The sequence below is a fragment of the Uncinocarpus reesii genome, genomic scaffold (assembly GCF_000003515.1).
Source record: "Uncinocarpus reesii 1704 scaffold_1 genomic scaffold, whole genome shotgun sequence".
NCBI classification, from domain to species: Eukaryota; Fungi; Ascomycota; class Eurotiomycetes; order Onygenales; family Onygenaceae; genus Uncinocarpus; species Uncinocarpus reesii.
In genome coordinates, this window is record NW_003052500.1 from 5,855,427 (window position 1) to 5,871,253 (window position 15,827).

Genomic DNA, 15,827 nt, shown 5'->3' on the forward strand with positions numbered 1-15,827 from the left:
GAAGAATTTTGCTAAATATCGACTTTAATAGCAGCCCATGTCTACAAGTGCGCATCGATCCAAACTCCAAACCAACCACCCTATATAAACTCCGCCACCTCTTCCCACTCCTCATCAGACCTCTTCCCGTCCTCGATCACCGCAAATCCAGTGATGACAATCATATCCAAATCTATGCCCGGTTCTTCTCGAGTCGCAACCACAAGCTTGCCCCGTCCACCACCGCCGCCCACCAAGGCCATCAGACCCTTCAGGTTGAAGCCCCCTCCTCCTTCTTTCTCTTGTTCATGTTTCTCGTACCGCGCAATCACACGTCCGCGGTGGTCAACGAGTTTCAGGTCAGTGCTCCCCGTCAACGTCTTGACCAGCACATTGGCATCCTTCCGCCAGTGAAACGTGGTGCCCATGGGAGAGACGAAGCTTCGGCCCGAGGAGAGGATGTCGGGCCGTTTCATGGTGATGTTGGTCGTGGTTGAAGGGCCTTTCTCGCGGCCTTGGTGTGGGGTGTCGAGTGAGACGTGGATCTTGGACGAGAAGCTGGAGTAGGATGCGGTGCCGATGCAGCTTTCTTGGCTGGGGGGGTATTGTGGCGTGCCGTGGTGTGAACTGTCGTAGGGAGGGGGGGTGGGGAGGTCCGTGAAGAATTGGGGATGTTGTTGGTATGATGGTATTTGTGGTGGTGGGTAGGGTTGTGGGGAGGGAGTATGTCGCCAGACGGTTATGTGTGGTTTTTTGTCTGAGGAGACGATGGTATAGAGCTGGGTGGTTCCGTCGGGGGCGAGGAGGTTGTATACCCTCCCAGAGCGCCCGTGAGCTTTGGTCACGTAGTAGACCTGACTTGGTTCGGCCATTTTTGATGAGGAATTCTTAAGTGGTTTGCCTGAAATGGGATCGTGTCTAGGGAAAAAGAAAAGGAAAAGAGAGAGAAGCTGGGTTATGATTTCTCACAGCGAGGACGAAACGAGAAGAGAATCTCGAGGTATGTCCAGCATATCTTCCTTTCGCTGAGGAGGGTAATCTCTTTTAAACCGCCTTCTCCATCGTTCTCACAGCATGAAAGGGATTGAAATGAGCTCTGAGGATCAGAGGCTGTGTGGCGCTACCCCGGTAGAAATCCAAAGCATCTCAGCTTGACACGTCCCGAAGAATGACCTGCCATTCTTCAATGCGAGAGAGCAGCGCTTCAAAAGCTGGCCCTCGACCAGACACAGCCACGTTTCCCAGCAGCGGTGATGCTGTGGCCATTACCGAATCGGGCAATTTATGGGAGAAATTAAGGTTACTGTAAAAAAGAGCGGTGATTGGTCAGCTCAGCGGGTGGGGCGGCGTTGTGGGGCAGTTTCCGTTTTGGGGCATTTTGCAACATTCCCCTTTTGGGTCTGACTTCTTAGTCAGCAGCTGATCTGGGTCCGTTCCTTGAAGGTTCGACGTCGGGGGAAAGCTTCTTCTCACAGCACTCTTGAGAACGAGCAGCAGTGACATACGAGAACCGTCGGATTCATCGAGGGTCTGAAGATACCATCCTGGCATTTAGATGTGAGGTAGGTACACGGACCATGTTACATTGATATATGCACTGGGATCCAGCACTCTTAATCCAACGAATGCCTCGACGATAAGGTAAGCCCTAGCCGCGGCATATGTGACTGCTAATGGGAATATACTCCAGAATTCAGCGGGAAGCGGCAGTTCCCGCGGCTCCGCGACCACTTCTGAAACTGAGGCGGAGGGATCTGGCTCGCGCTCTTCCTGCCGATGCTCTCCCGTCTTTTGTCCCGGGATAAACTGTTCACAGCGCGAAAATACGCTTGCGAATACACGTTGTAATGGTCCAAACCTCCAATAGGCTGCGGCCGTCTCCAGTTCCCAAAAAATTGCTGTGTTCGCAAAAAGGAACATGCTGCAAATCTGCCATAGGATCTACTCTGCCGTTGAGCCCCTAGCGGGATTTCAAGTCATCGATGAAATCTAGTGGAGTTTGCCTAAATGGCCACGCAGCGGCATTGCTGCCTGCTCGACGAAGGAGTAGTTCGATCGGCATGTCCATCGGTAGCCGAATAGGCGCTTGTATATCTGCTGGTTTGCGGAGCCATACCAAACACTTCAGGAGTGAGCAAATAACAATGGCCAACGTTGAAATTTCCAATGTTGTGACTTGAAGCTTCTGCCCAGCGCGGCCTACAATTTTAACAACCATATAGCTAGCTTGTCCGCATGTGATTATATTCGCAGTTCCTTCTCGGTAACGTTCGGATATAGAAGATATCCATTCACGATCAGATAGTGGAGATGCTTGTTGTTGGCAAGAAATTCAGAGTAATCTCTCGGGACACGCATGAATCCACCATGTCAGCGAAGAAACCATGTCGGAGAATCTAGTTTCGATATCTCGCTTCCAGAAATACTTTTACACCCTCGTTGGCGCGGTTCCACTGGCCACTTACTGCTGTCAAGATGGATTCTGGCCCAGGAATCGCAACAGGCATCCACCATAGTCGGCGATGCAAGATTGCGAAAACGAATCGTTCTCCGCTGGAACATTGAGATTGAGAATTGTGAATGTGCAGAGAAATACAGTAACTAAACATGTCCAAAGGATGTCCATCATTCCTCGATATTTGATCAATCCACCCCTGAATATGATATTGGGAGGGGCTGGAAGGGAATCAACACTGCAGAGGTTCATTATCAGATGTTTGATTTAAATTGAGGACCCAGTGGATCAACAGGTAGAAGGTCTCTGGCAGAGGAGGAGGTTTATGTACATACGCAACGCTCTGAGCCCTTGCCCTTGAGCTAACCTCCTCCTAGTTGCGGTAATCGCCAGGCCGGCCACAAAGGCGACAACTAAACATAGAGAGCATAGAGTGGCAAAGGATAGCAAATAGCAACAAAGGTAAGAGCCTAACACTTCTCAAGGATTTACTCCTACTAATTTTCATGCATCTTAACAACATCTAAAAATAGGGGAACAGCTTAGGTATTAGCCTATCATCTGTCTCGATTACGCGCTGCACACCGTTCACTCATCAATTGATCGTGACTGGGCGCTAGGAAGAGCTGCCCTCTTTTCTAGAGCTTCTCTAGCTAGAAACTATCATCTCCTATCATTTCCAGTACGGAGTAGAGGGATCCGTATAACAAGCCTTTTTTCTTTCTTTACATGTTCATGTTTTCGCGCAGACGAACTCCCATGCCCAGGTCGCCGACCCCTGAGGCATTGGACCCTAAATCGCCAAAACGACTCCTGAACTTCGAAGAAACACCACTTTGGTACGAAGCAAATGAGTTTATCTTATCGGGCTACCGATCGCAGTCCAATTCAGCAATCTCCTCCTTTCACAGCTGGACGTATTTGCACAATGAATCATGCAACATTTATTCACACCTCATCCCAATGGTTATATCCATATTGGCGCAACCAGCATTGCAACAATACCTATCGACCCGGAACAATCTCACCGCAATGTCACTGGTAGATAGGGCGATGCTCTCATTCCACCTGTTTACTGTGACCGCTTGCCTGGGAACCTCCACCGTGTATCATACCCTGATGAATCATTCGCCTGGAGTCGCGAATCAATTCCTTGCATGTGATTACATGGGAATAGTTACTCTTATTTTGGGCGATTTTATCAGTGGGATTTATTTTGGCTTCTATTGCGAGTTGAGCCCGAAATTGATATATTGGTCCATGGTTCGTTTACTTGCCTTTGCATTTTCTTCTTCTTTTTTGGTCGAGTTCGCTCGGAGCTTTTATAGTTTCACCGTTTGCTGCGTCTGTTGGATTCGGAGTAACCATGTCTTCTTCGAGGGCTTTTTAGATCATAGCACTAGGTTCTCTCACAGCAATGATACTCCTCAAACCCCGATTTCAAGGACCAGAATGGCGCACATTTCGTCTCTGTATATTCATCGGGACCGCACTATCCGCATTCGCCCCCATTGCTCACGCAAGCTTCCTCTTTGGATCTGACATCTGGAAGCTTGGAGTACCGTACTACCTCCTCGAAGGTGTCATCCTTGTCACTGCGTGCTACATTTATGAGGTACGTGCAGTGTGGCTCGTCCTCACTTGATGGTTCTCATTCTGCGGGAGCCCCTGATCCATTATCCACACTTTTGACAACCATGATACTGACGGCCTTGGGAACTAGCGGCAAATCCCGGAGCGCTGGCGCCCCGGCCAATTTGATATATATGGCCATTCGCACACAATTTTCCACATTCTTGTTGTTGTAGCCACTGCGGCGCATTTTAAAGGCCTTTTGAGTGCCTTTGAGTATGATTGTAATCTAGGCAAATGTTAGATTGGGTTTGGCTCTGTATACATAGAACTCCCGTGTGAAATTTGCTGGGTATATAGCTTTTATTTACGTTCCGCAAGAATTTTCTCCTGGATAAAAGTTAGTAGGCTCTTACTAGTCATGCTAAAGGGCGACATTGATGATTCTAAAAGACATGACGCATTCGTATGCTGTTGCGACACCGAAGCGTAATTGCTGCCTAGCCGCATCGCAAGGCGGCAGGCCGAAGAACGATGAACCATGGGTGCAGCACAGCCATAGATGTCAATGATACCACAATGACTCGGAAAATCAGCAGAGCTCAACTAGTCATTACCTTATCATTCGCAAACTGTTAGCATACTCAATGAACGAGGCCCATCAACGGGCCCAGAAAGCAACAATCTCGTCAAAGTCTTTCATCGTCAAGGTCTTCGCATTTCGATCCTCCTTAGTAATCTCTTTTCTCAAACGACAGGCAACTCGAAAAGCGATTGAAGCCTTCTGCGCTTTGCCCATCGCTTCGAACAATTTGCCTTTAAGGAAAGTAGTGCGAGCAATCTCATTTTTGTGTGCATTCGGATCAACAGACCATACGTCTAGCACACCGTTGATAATAGCACTAAGGATGGTTAGATGAGATCAGTTAGTTTAGATGAAGATCGTAGCACTTACATCGCTTCTTCGTGCAGCTTTAAGCGGAAAAGATGCTCGGCAAACTTATGGGCAGCATTTGCGGTGTAGAAATCTCTCTCGCCCACCGTATCACGCATGTGACGCCACGCTCTCTGGTGATACAAAAAACTCTCATTCCATAGGTTTTGCTCAGCACGGAGATTGCCGAGTGCATAGAGAATCAAGCCAGTCCGGGCAGATTCCCTATCATTCTTACCCAAGGCCTTCTCTCTGCCCGCTAGACTGTCCAAAAGCAGGGTGTTGCACTCTTCAAGCTTCCCTTGCGCAAGAAGGGCCCAACTTAGATTCGCCTCGCCGGACCGGGGGATGTAATTGCCAAGAGCTTTGCGAATCCGCAACGCCTCCTTAAGATCGGCCTCACCTTCTTTGTACCGCCTATCTTGGATGCGCGAGATCCCTCGCTCTGCGTAGGCGAGGTATAATCTTTCGTCGGCGGTCCCAAGCTCTTTGCAAATATTGGAAACTAGGTCAAGGGAGCGTTCTTTATGAATACGGCTTGTGTGAAAATCGTTCGTATCCATGGCGACAGATCCTAAACAGAAGTGGATATCTGCAAGCAGGGAATCCCGATCTGCGTGCGTCGACGACTCGCAGATACTACGAGCAGTTTCGAAGAAACCATCGAATTGGTTCGTTCGCCCACGCTCTTTTTGATACCTAATAATATTAAACTATGTGGCAGAAACAGCTGAGTATCTTATACGTACCATGCAGCTTCATTCAATAACTTTGCAAAAAGTATCCCGGATGCCTTAGAAAGATCTGAAATGGATGACCAGAGTTGATGAAGCCTTAGAACGTGGGGATAAATCGCCGCACAAGCAGGCCACCTTCCAACATGCAACCTCCCGCCGGCTGACTTGGGCTGGGGCAATGCTGGCTCTTTTGACGGCTTGGGCAGAGCTGATGGCCAGTTCGCCCAAAGAATTCGTACAGCTTGGTCAAACATTAATTTTATTCTCGCACCATTCATTGTCGCTAGGACTACATCCTGTACAATGCGATGGACCGATATCTGCTGCTTTTTTTTGTCTCTTTGAACCAGAGAGGACTGCAAAAGATCAGTTCGAGCTTCTATGTAATGACACTTCTCAAATTTTGTGACCTCGGAAAACAGCTTCACAGATGCTTCCGTCAGCAACTCTTCTCCAATCGCATCCGGGTCAAGGAATGAAATTAGCTCCAAAAGCTGTCGAGCTTGAGGTTTCAGCTTCTCAAACGCCCAGACAGTGGAAAGTGAGTGACGATACGTAGTCAGATTGGTATCGAAGTTTGTCTCATAGAGACTGGCATGTTCTTCATGATCCGTATATAGTTCGAAGAACTCTGGTAAGGTCAGGTCCTGTCGACGGATGATACCTGCCATCTGGCAGATAGCCAGAGGAACACCACCAAATGCATCAAAGATACGTCGCGCTACGTCGCTTTCTGGCTCGCTGACCGTAGAAGTGAGATGGTTGAAAAGCGATAGACTGTCTTGCTTTGAGAGCGGGCCGAGATCCAGGCCTGAGGGCGTCCTGGTAAACATAGTTTTAGCCAATGGGTCCCGGCTAGTTATCAGAATTGATCCACTGCCCTGGGGCCAGTAGTCTGCTAGGATCATGGGGTCGTCTGCGTTGTCGAATATAAGGAGCCAAGTTGCTTCTGATCTAACTTGCCCTAGTTGGCCAAACTCATCAAACCCTGATCGATACCTTCGAGGATTGGAAAGCCATCCTTTCACAATTTCCCTGCTGACAACCTGATTTTTGCACTCAGATAAATCTTCAAGACCCAGTGCCAACGAGATTTGCCCGTAATGGTCGTCAAGTTTCGCAATTTCATCCGCCACGACCCAGAACACTGCATCGAAAGAGGCTTTGTGACGTCGGGCGAATTCGCGGGCTATTTCCGTCTTTCCAGCTCCCCCAAGTCCGCAAAGTGCAAATTGTCGAAGAGTGGTATCCGATGCTGCCACTGTATTTTCTGAAGGCAAGAGCTCGACTGCAAGCCGCTCTAGGATATCCTCGCGGCCGCAAAAATCCTCATTTATCGAATGTGTATTGAGAAGGAAGCATGGTAGATGAAGGGGTTTCCGAGCCTCAGGTTTTAGCGTTGTAGAATATACCAATTCAAATCCTGAAAGGGATGTTCCATCTGTTGCTCTGTTCGAAGAGGATTCCGTTGCTTTGTTCGATGGCCATTCGGTAGGTTCCGGTTGCCCGACTAATCGACGTCAGATGATCGCTTGGTGAGGCGTGGACCTCCAACGTACCTTGGACTGATGTTTCGTAGATCGTAGGAGAGTAAGCGGTCGTTGCTTCATATTGATCCTGTTCTGTGACCGTTAGCTCCATTCTACAGCTTTCGGATCATAACATACGTTTGGAATTCAAAGGCTTGTAGATAAAGTGGTGTAATTCGGATGCACCTTCGCCACCAACGCTCTTGGTGAATAAACATGTATCATTATGATTGATATTATGGCTTATGACTGTTTCTCGTGGGCTACGAGTCCAACAAGCTTCGTGATCAGCCAACTACAACCAAGGTCAGCATTCATAGATCAATCATGTTTTCGAGACTAACCTGTTGGTATTTTGATGGTAGTGGCATTGGACTGTTTTTCGGTTCTCTCAGTTCATAAGCGGACAGGAAAGAGGTCAAGGGAATCTTTTCGAGTCTGTCTGCAAAGTCGAGTAAACATTCGACTGCTTGCTCGACGTCAACGTTTGTGATCCTCAAGTTTGTACCAATTGTCGCTTCCAGGAAATAACGAAACCGTAGCAAGCCGTTAACTAGTTAGAGGGTTGATGTGGAACAACTTTCAGAAGTCGTTTCTGGGAGTTGCCATAGTGTTTCATCGACACGGCAAAGGAGTTTGAAAGCGTATGAGCAGAAGCGTGTGATATTCCGATGGAGAGAGGAGAATGGAGGGACAATAGCAGGCGTTGTGATAGCGTGCATTGGCGCAGCAGCTCATGCCAGTCGATGCACAGACTCACAGTTAGCTAACTATATCTAGTTAACTGCTCATTCATGATCCTCGCCATAAGGACCATGTAGCGAGTTGGCCAGGTAGCGAGCCACTGTAGGCACCAGTGTGCAGTCGCCTTGCTCGTTAACCATCCTGCTCAACCTGCCTGCTGGACCGGCCAGCAAGTCGTCCTTGAGATTGACTACTCGGCTAGTTATCCCTGGATACACGGAATAGCTAATCAGTTAACTAGCGGGAACTAGTTTAGGAGATGGAGCGCAGAAGGGCCCCGCGTAAGCCCTCGTCCTGTCAGCTATCTGCAGTTCATGATCTGACCAGTTCTTCATTGACAGTTACCCCTGATGATTACACTTCAGCGATCATCTCGTTTTCAGAGAGATTCCCAAACACCACAATCTTCCCAGGACGCCCTTATGCCGACATCGCATCATGGATGCGATGGGAGCGTATGTTCCCAGAGCAGGCAAAGGAAGCCTATTCCATCCTTTCCAGTTCCAAGCCGGAACCGCACGATTTAGTTGTGGTATACAGCAGTCGGTGGGGGAAGTGGGATGTGCAACAGTACAGTCAAGATCAGCATGAAGCCTCGTCTGAAGCCGCCTCTGTTCCCGCTGGGGGCTGTGGGCAGATAGTCTTCATTCGAGGCTACATAACACTGCCCTGGGCGTCTGCCATCGGTAGTAAATACAACATCGATCCCGAATTTTTTAGGCAGCACATGGATTTTTTTTCCCCAAGCGTCCATAGCCATGCATACAGTTTTCCGTCACTTGCAAGTTCTTCTAATCACGTATTCCGAGTTTGTGTGAGCACTCTGCTTCATCGGGATTTGAATTTTCGCGAGCCAGATCTTCAGTCGCAGAGGTCAGATCAACCCACTGGGCTCCGAGAATACAAATTACGACAGCTGAGGAATAATGCTACAGTCTGCTGCGGAGACTCCATTGTGCGCGAGTTCTCAACTCTGTGCTCATCCTTCTCAGTGGTTGAACAATGGATCTCAATTCATATCGCGAGAAAAGATGGAGGTTGGGCTGGTAGGAGAGAGTGTTGCATACCGCAAGAAAGACCATTGGCTAGCATGCGCATCCAGTGATTGCTTGGATGGATCATGGTAGACCCTTGGAAAAATCTCCTCCGGGACCATGGACAAGGCACATCGATCTGAGGGCGGTAGCTCTACCAATCATCCAATACCATCCCAGAATGGCGTTTCGAACCCCCAAGAATCGTTTGGATACAGAAGCAAATTTTTCCGCCAAAGTGGCGCAAAGCACAACTGTACTTCCTCTGCAGTACGATTCACTAATTGCTCTTGTTGAACTGGCCCGTCTCGCACCTCAAGATCCACTTTCCATGTGTATTCCATTGTTTGCGCATGCTGCTTTCTCTGAAGTTCAGTTCTTGAATGTCGTCGAGTCCAGAATTCAAACCCAAATAAACACCCTAACCGAAGGTGTTTCAACTGACGCGTTCGAAACTCTGCAACATTTCTCCAACATTCTTAGTCGACATGCTCGGCAGCTGAAAGACAGCACTTTTGCGTTTCGCAAGCTGGTTGAGAGATATAGTCCAGGAAGGACTGGAATCCCCAAAAGTGTGTTGACGCCGGGTCTCGGTATGGGCAGACAGCAGACCTCAGCGCCCGAGATGGCCAGCAGCGATGGAACCCAGAGTCCCGGCAATGCATTTAAACCAAATGACCTCTTGGAGGATTATGAGCAACTTTATACCCGTTGCATCGAGTTGTCAAATACGTGCACTCATGCCATAAGTGTGGCAATGCATAAAGCCACGATCATGGAGTCCAGCAAAGTCATCCAACAGTCTGAGCGCCTCAAAAAGTTGACCCTGCTTGCAACGCTCTTCATTCCTCTTAGTCTAACCTCCAGCCTCATGGGTATGAATATTGATGTCCTTGGGCAGAGCTCGGTGGGAGTTTGGTGGTTTTTGGTCTTGTGTGTTCCAATCACCGGGTTTGCCTACATGTTTTATCTCTGGGACGTTCAGGATCTAAAACGAATGTGGCAGAGCTTGCGGAAACGGTGTCAGCGTTTTTGGCGAGCTTGGGCCGCGAAATGGGGTGAAAAAGGGCCGGATGATATTGCATGATGAATAGAATGGCAACATGGCGTCCGTTGGTGTATGTAGGATTGCAGGTTTTTATATTTACCCCGCACTCTTTGTATCCATGTTGGGAATCATGAAGAACATCATTGCACTCCATCGTTCTTCGTTCTTCAAGCTCGGTGTTGAATCGGTAAAGGAATGCGGAATACCGCATTAGCAGATTGACGCATTAGCAGATTGAATTTCGAGTTCGAACTCCCAGCCTTCATGCTGACTTGGATTGCGTCTCTTAATTTGCTGCTGGTGTCGCCCAACTCGATCACAATAGGCTTTCATACAGTAGCATGGCTCCCCCCGGTGTAAAGTAAGTGACTCCAACAGAGATATGTGTGTCCTTCAACATGGGCATTATCGAGCGACCGCTACTCGAAAAGTGCTGTAGCTGCAGGAAGCTAACAAAGATTGCCGCTAGCTTCCCTGCAATCCGCGCCTGCATTTTCGATATGGACGGGTTGCTCATCAACTCCGAAGACATGATCACTCAGTCAATAAACCATCTCCTTGAAAAGTATGGAAGGCCTGCTTTCACTCGTTCGATTCGAGCCCAGCTCATGGGAATCCCGAACTCGACAAATAGCGACGTGTTCCACGATTGGGCTAAATTGCCCATTTCACGCGAGAAATTCGCCCAAGAATCTGCTGAGCAGATGCGGCTGAATTTTCCAAATTGCACGCCGCGGCCTGGCGCGGAAAAACTTCTGCTAAACCTCAACCGTGCACATAGTGCTTCTGGGGAAACCATCAAGCTTGCATTGGCATCTAGCACCAAAAGTCATACCTATGAATTGAAGGTTTCGAAGCCGGAAACGAAACGGTTACTGGACTTCTTCCCATCCGATAGGCGTGTCTTGGGTGACGACCCACGGGTACGACAGGGTAGAGGAAAGCCAGCGCCTGATATATTTTTAGTCGCGTTGCGCTCGTTGAACTCGGCAGCGCACGTTGGCGAAAAGCCGATTTTGCCCAGTGAATGTTTGGTTTTCGAAGATAGCGTCATCGGCGTGGAAGCCGCAAGGCGAGCTGGGATGAGGGTTGTTTGGGTGCCACACCCTGATATAGCGATAGAGTACCAGGCCACCGTCAAGGATGTGCTAGCTGGAAGGACAGGAATGGTTGAAATCGGAGACCACTGGCAGCTAGGAGAGCTTGACGATGGCTGGGCCGAAAGCATACCGAGTTTGGAACACTTCAACTACGAGCAATATGGCATTCATGTACCATGTAATTGAAGTTTGGGCCGCAAGTGTTCGCTTGCCGTTTGAGGTATTATTGAATCCTCGGGCACCAAGGGACAGACAGGCTTCGCAAATCAGCGTCGCAGTTCAAGTAAACCTAATGCCCGGCTGCGTCAATCCTCGATAAACTTCCTCTAGGACATCCCTCTTCCTCTTCCGCTCCTGTTGTTCTTGCTCCTCTTGCGCCGCCTCAATCTCATCGACATCCTCTTCTGTCCTCGACGCCCAACATCTAATTGTCCCATCCCCATGTGCTGAAAACAGCTCCATCCCCTCTCCAGCCGCGCCATTTCCTCGCCACGCCAATGCATTGATTCGTGCCGCACTTAGTGCGGACGGCTTCCCACTTACTCGCATCCGTTCACGGGACGGGACTCCAGGAACTTTCAAATGCGTAATCAATTTGCCCTCGTTTCGGGCAGAAAAAATAAATATGTCGCCTCTGTCATCAGGATCAGAATAGTTGGCCCAGAGGAAAAAAGGACCTTCGTGTGTTGACAACATGGGGTCAGGAATAATGAGCGGTGCACGCTCTGCGAGGTGGAGTGATGCGCTGTTGCGGATACGTGGGCCGAAATGAACGAGAGTATTTGCGCCGCTTGTTACATCCCAGACGCGCAGACGAGAATCTTGACCGGACGTGATGATGAAGTCGCCTCGAGGGGTCCAACGGATGCCGGTTACAGCACCATTGTGGGCGCGGGATTCGCGGACGAATGGCTTGCGAGGGCGGAATACAGGCGGTGCAGATGGAGGTGGGAGGACGCCTACGGCATCGTCCATGTCTAGAGAAGCGATGATGGAGTTATTCCCGCCACGACGAACGTCGAATATTAGGACTCGATTGTCTTTCGATGCGGAAGCGATTAGGTGCGGATTATGAGGCGCCCATTGGACGGATAGAACTGCACCCGTGTGACCAGGTAGAGAGTGGGTGGCAAGTCCTGAACGGAGGTCGAGAAGGCGGACGGTTTTGTCAGACGTCCCAACGCCAATTAGCAGGTGAGATGACGGGAGGGAAGAGAGGGAATGGGAGTAGGGAGTTGAGTGGAGCGAGAAGGTGTGAACAGGCGTGATGTCGGATTCGCCAAGCGAGGAGAGCTTAAGAGTTGTATCGTGGGATGTAGTCAAGATCGTTGCCGGTGTTGGATCGAATGGATATATTGAGATCGAGGTTAATGCGTGCGTATGCGCAGATGCGTTTGACGATCTATCCGGGTAGAATAAGCACCAAGTTTACTTCTATAAATTGGTCCTAGTTAACGCACCTGGAGACAGATGCGGTAGCCTTATGGAGGTGACCCAACTCTGAGCCTCTTGTTTCCAGGTCCCATAAATGGACGGATGCATCGGCGCCGCCAGAGAACATGCTTTGAATAACTAGTATTAGAGTGTTGTGTCAAGGAGAGACTGTAGATTTGGAAACACACAAACGCTTATCATACTGATCAATTACCAGTACATTCACGCCTGCTTTATGCGCCCACACCTCTTCTTGGGCCGGTTCATCATGTTCATGTTCATCTGCTCTTGATACATCATCAGCTGTTGATGGATATACAGCACTAGAAAATCGAATTCCAGGTGCCGGTGCAAGGCACCGGATCAATCGGGAGCATTGTGCAGCATGGAAGATCGAAGGGGCAATCGACCCTTGAGATCTATTCAAAAGATACGAATTCATTCATGAGAAGGTCTGCAACAACGCAGAAGCGCGAAGCACCCGTGAAGAGTAAGGTTGTTGTGCCTGATAAACCTTTGATGACTGACTCCGGATAAAGCTCGGGCCGTTATCTAGAGTGGATGTGAGCTAGCATGCAGACAGCTAAGGTCTTGAAAGAGAAAATTCGCAAAGATTCGACAAGCAATGGATCGATATAGCAACGGTCCGGTTATTGAATCAATAGAGGAAAATGTGAAAAAACCTCATTCCGAACTTCCAAAACGCTTCGCAAATGTTTATGACGCAGTCGCTGGTATGTTCTTCAGTGTTTTGCTCCGCTGTCGGTGCATTCTCCTAAACTCTGTTGCAACAAGGTCGGGTGTCTACGCAACAGTTTTGTTTGGCACCATCGCTCGGGAATGAAAATGACCTTCCCAATACATTCGATTCCGTTCCACCGGACGAAGTCCTGTTTCGCCGTTTGAACGCGCCCACTAGGTATCAGGAACACGACATCTACTTCGCCAATGAACGCCTTGAAGCTGATCAATCTCTTCCGGATTCAGACCTATTGAAGGCTATCCATACATATACTTCGGACTTTTACGCCAACGCGACTTTAGACCATGGCCAATCTGCCTGGTCAAGCATGGATGAAACCGCTTTGATTGCGCTGGGAATTCTGCTCGAAGAAACTGCCGTTGAGGCCCTGGGCACGACCGGCGATATGGTTTTTGTTGAAGGCGCAGAGATAGGAGACGACGAAGAGACTGGTTATGAGTCCGGAGCTACTGTGGCATCGGCACGGCGCTCTGTCTCGACAGCTCGGGAGTTTCCAGGTGCGATACGAGCAAGGACGGTTGGAGTTGGAAGAAACGATGACGACTTGACGAGAGTATGGAGCACAAGGAAGAAACGCCGTTTGAGTAAGTCTGGGCGATCAGTGGTCGAATCCAGCGATCATGATGGGGATTAGGGCTTAGCTGTCGAGGCTTTTGGTATGCGATGTCGTCTTACGAGCTCGCATCAACTAGGGATTGCAGAGGCCGTGAGAGCTCGACTCGACTATAACTAGTATGTTGATGATGGTGGTAATGATAGCTGGTCTCGCAAAACGGAGCGGTTCGTTCAATTTTGAACCGATTCCTAAACGGGAAGTTTTGAGCCTCATGGATCGCTGCCCCTCCACGCGCCGACTTAACCATTCCCAATATTTCTTTTCTACGGAGTATTTGCAGAACAAATCTCTTACTTGTGTCGATTACTATAAACAAAGAATGGTGAGTCCGCCCATTCAAGGGCATCCGGGCATCATCTACGATGGCACCAACTAACTGATAGAGCAGGGCCCGTCCAAATCCCTCCCTCCTGCAGCTAAGCAGGCTCTGATTTTAACTCATCTCCGCTCGACGCGGACATGCCATACACTTAAGGATCTTGAGAAAATGCTTCCATCCATTGCATCAATAAACGGCATGCAAGTCAAGGACTACATCCAAGCCCTCGCAGACGATGGTAAAATCCACATCGAGAAGATTGGTAGCGGAAATTGGTATTGGGCCTGGGCTGGAGAAGAGAAAAAAGCTCGAGATAAAATCCTGAGTGGACTGGTCAAGGATCTTGAAAGGATCGACAAAGCCGTTGCTGAACTACAGAGTAAAGTCGACATGGCGAAAGCTGAAATCGGGCATAGCGAAGGCGTAGAAGAAGAGGCCGAGAGAAGAGAAATGCTGGCGAAAAATGAGAATATGGAAGCGGAAGTCTTGAAGCTGAAGAGCGAACTTGATCAATATACAACTGGGAAGACCGGCGGGAGTGTTGATATGATGGGAGCAGACATCACACGTTGGAAGGGCGAAGCGGAAATGTGGACGGATAATATTTACATCCTCGAGGAATACTTGAAGAAACTTACCGGCGGCGACAGAGAAATACTCGAATCCTTAAGACGGGAATATTATGGTGAGGAGTATGTCGAAGGGGAAGGATTACGGGAGCTTTAGGTACGGTCCAGTTACATTCAATCAATCAGTGGGCCATATACTTCGCAATAATGGCGTGCTAGGGAAATAAACGGATAAGATTTTCAAATTGAAATTCTTCAATATCATCTGATATATATATACATATTTGTCCCGTTAAATCCACCTCATTCTAGGCAACCTCGAGCCCATTCTATCCCAAAGCGATACAATATATCGGCGAAAATCCAGCAATCTAATACACCTCTCCGAACTTTTTCTCGTATTCAGAAATAGTTTCAACCTTCCGCGCACTCGCACTCTTTTGATCAAACCGATACGTCAACCACTCACTGGCCAATTTCTTCGCCAGCTCGATTCCGATAACTCTCTGCCCGAAACACAAAACCTGCGCATCGTTGCTCAACACGGCTCTTTCCACGCTGAACGGATCGTGAGCCGTTACCGCCCGGATTCCTGGGACCTTGTTTGCCGAAATGGCCACACCTAGGCCGGTACCGCAGATCATGAGTGCGCGGTCGACTTTGCCCTCCTTGATCAGTTGGGCAGCTTGGATGGCAACGTGAGGGTAGGCGGTTTTGTCGGTGGAGGAGGCAACGCCGACGTCTGTTATGGATGAGACGAGGGGATTGTTCGAGAGATGGGCTTTGAGGGTGTCTTTGTAGGAAACGCCCGCATCGTCACAAGCGATGGCGAGACGGAGGGGAGGGAGGGATGCTGTCGCCATTTCCGCGTCTGGTGTTTTGCAAGGGTCAAAATTGCTTTCTGGGCCTTGCTTGGATCCCTGAGTTGGTGCTTGCGCAGACCAGGTTTGATTTGATGCTGGAGACGGCAAAGGGAAAAGGTTCGCTTTGATGC

General features: G+C 49.1%; 6 protein-coding genes across 6 annotated transcripts; 2 read left to right on the forward strand and 4 right to left on the reverse strand.

Moving 5' to 3' along the window:
- Positions 1–80: 80 nt before the first annotated feature.
- On the reverse strand, positions 81–851 carry UREG_02226 (uncharacterized protein; the record flags this gene model as incomplete). Its single annotated transcript, XM_002542664.1, has 1 exon — positions 81–851. The coding sequence occupies one exon, from the start codon at positions 849–851 to the stop codon at positions 81–83; it is 771 nt and encodes a 256-aa protein (XP_002542710.1).
- Positions 852–4,667: 3,816 nt separating this feature from the next.
- Positions 4,668–7,577, reverse strand: UREG_02227 (uncharacterized protein; the record flags this gene model as incomplete). The annotated part of the gene is made up of 6 exons (XM_002542665.1): positions 4,668–4,908; positions 4,962–5,639; positions 5,690–7,187; positions 7,237–7,299; positions 7,345–7,501; positions 7,551–7,577. The coding sequence occupies 6 exons, from the start codon at positions 7,575–7,577 to the stop codon at positions 4,668–4,670; spliced, it is 2,664 nt and encodes an 887-aa protein (XP_002542711.1).
- An 811-nt stretch (positions 7,578–8,388) lies between these two features.
- UREG_02228 (uncharacterized protein) lies at positions 8,389–11,229 on the forward strand (the record flags this gene model as incomplete). The annotated part of the gene is given in 6 exon segments (XM_002542666.1): positions 8,389–8,405; positions 8,452–8,996; positions 9,053–9,917; positions 10,358–10,393; positions 10,472–11,177; positions 11,197–11,229. The coding sequence occupies 6 exon segments, from the start codon at positions 8,389–8,391 to the stop codon at positions 11,227–11,229; spliced, it is 2,202 nt and encodes a 733-aa protein (XP_002542712.1).
- A 182-nt stretch (positions 11,230–11,411) lies between these two features.
- UREG_02229 (uncharacterized protein) lies at positions 11,412–12,693 on the reverse strand (the record flags this gene model as incomplete). Its single annotated transcript, XM_002542667.1, has 2 exons — positions 11,412–12,534; positions 12,593–12,693. The coding sequence occupies 2 exons, from the start codon at positions 12,691–12,693 to the stop codon at positions 11,412–11,414; spliced, it is 1,224 nt and encodes a 407-aa protein (XP_002542713.1).
- Positions 12,694–13,636: 943 nt separating this feature from the next.
- On the forward strand, positions 13,637–14,990 carry UREG_02230 (uncharacterized protein; the record flags this gene model as incomplete). Its single annotated transcript, XM_002542668.1, has 3 exons — positions 13,637–13,913; positions 14,089–14,267; positions 14,334–14,990. 3 exons carry the CDS (start codon positions 13,637–13,639, stop codon positions 14,988–14,990), a joined length of 1,113 nt encoding a protein of 370 aa, XP_002542714.1.
- Positions 14,991–15,204: 214 nt separating this feature from the next.
- On the reverse strand, positions 15,205–15,696 carry UREG_02231 (ribose 5-phosphate isomerase; the record flags this gene model as incomplete). The annotated part of the gene is made up of 1 exon (XM_002542669.1): positions 15,205–15,696. The coding sequence occupies one exon, from the start codon at positions 15,694–15,696 to the stop codon at positions 15,205–15,207; it is 492 nt and encodes a 163-aa protein (XP_002542715.1).
- Positions 15,697–15,827: the final 131 nt, after the last annotated feature.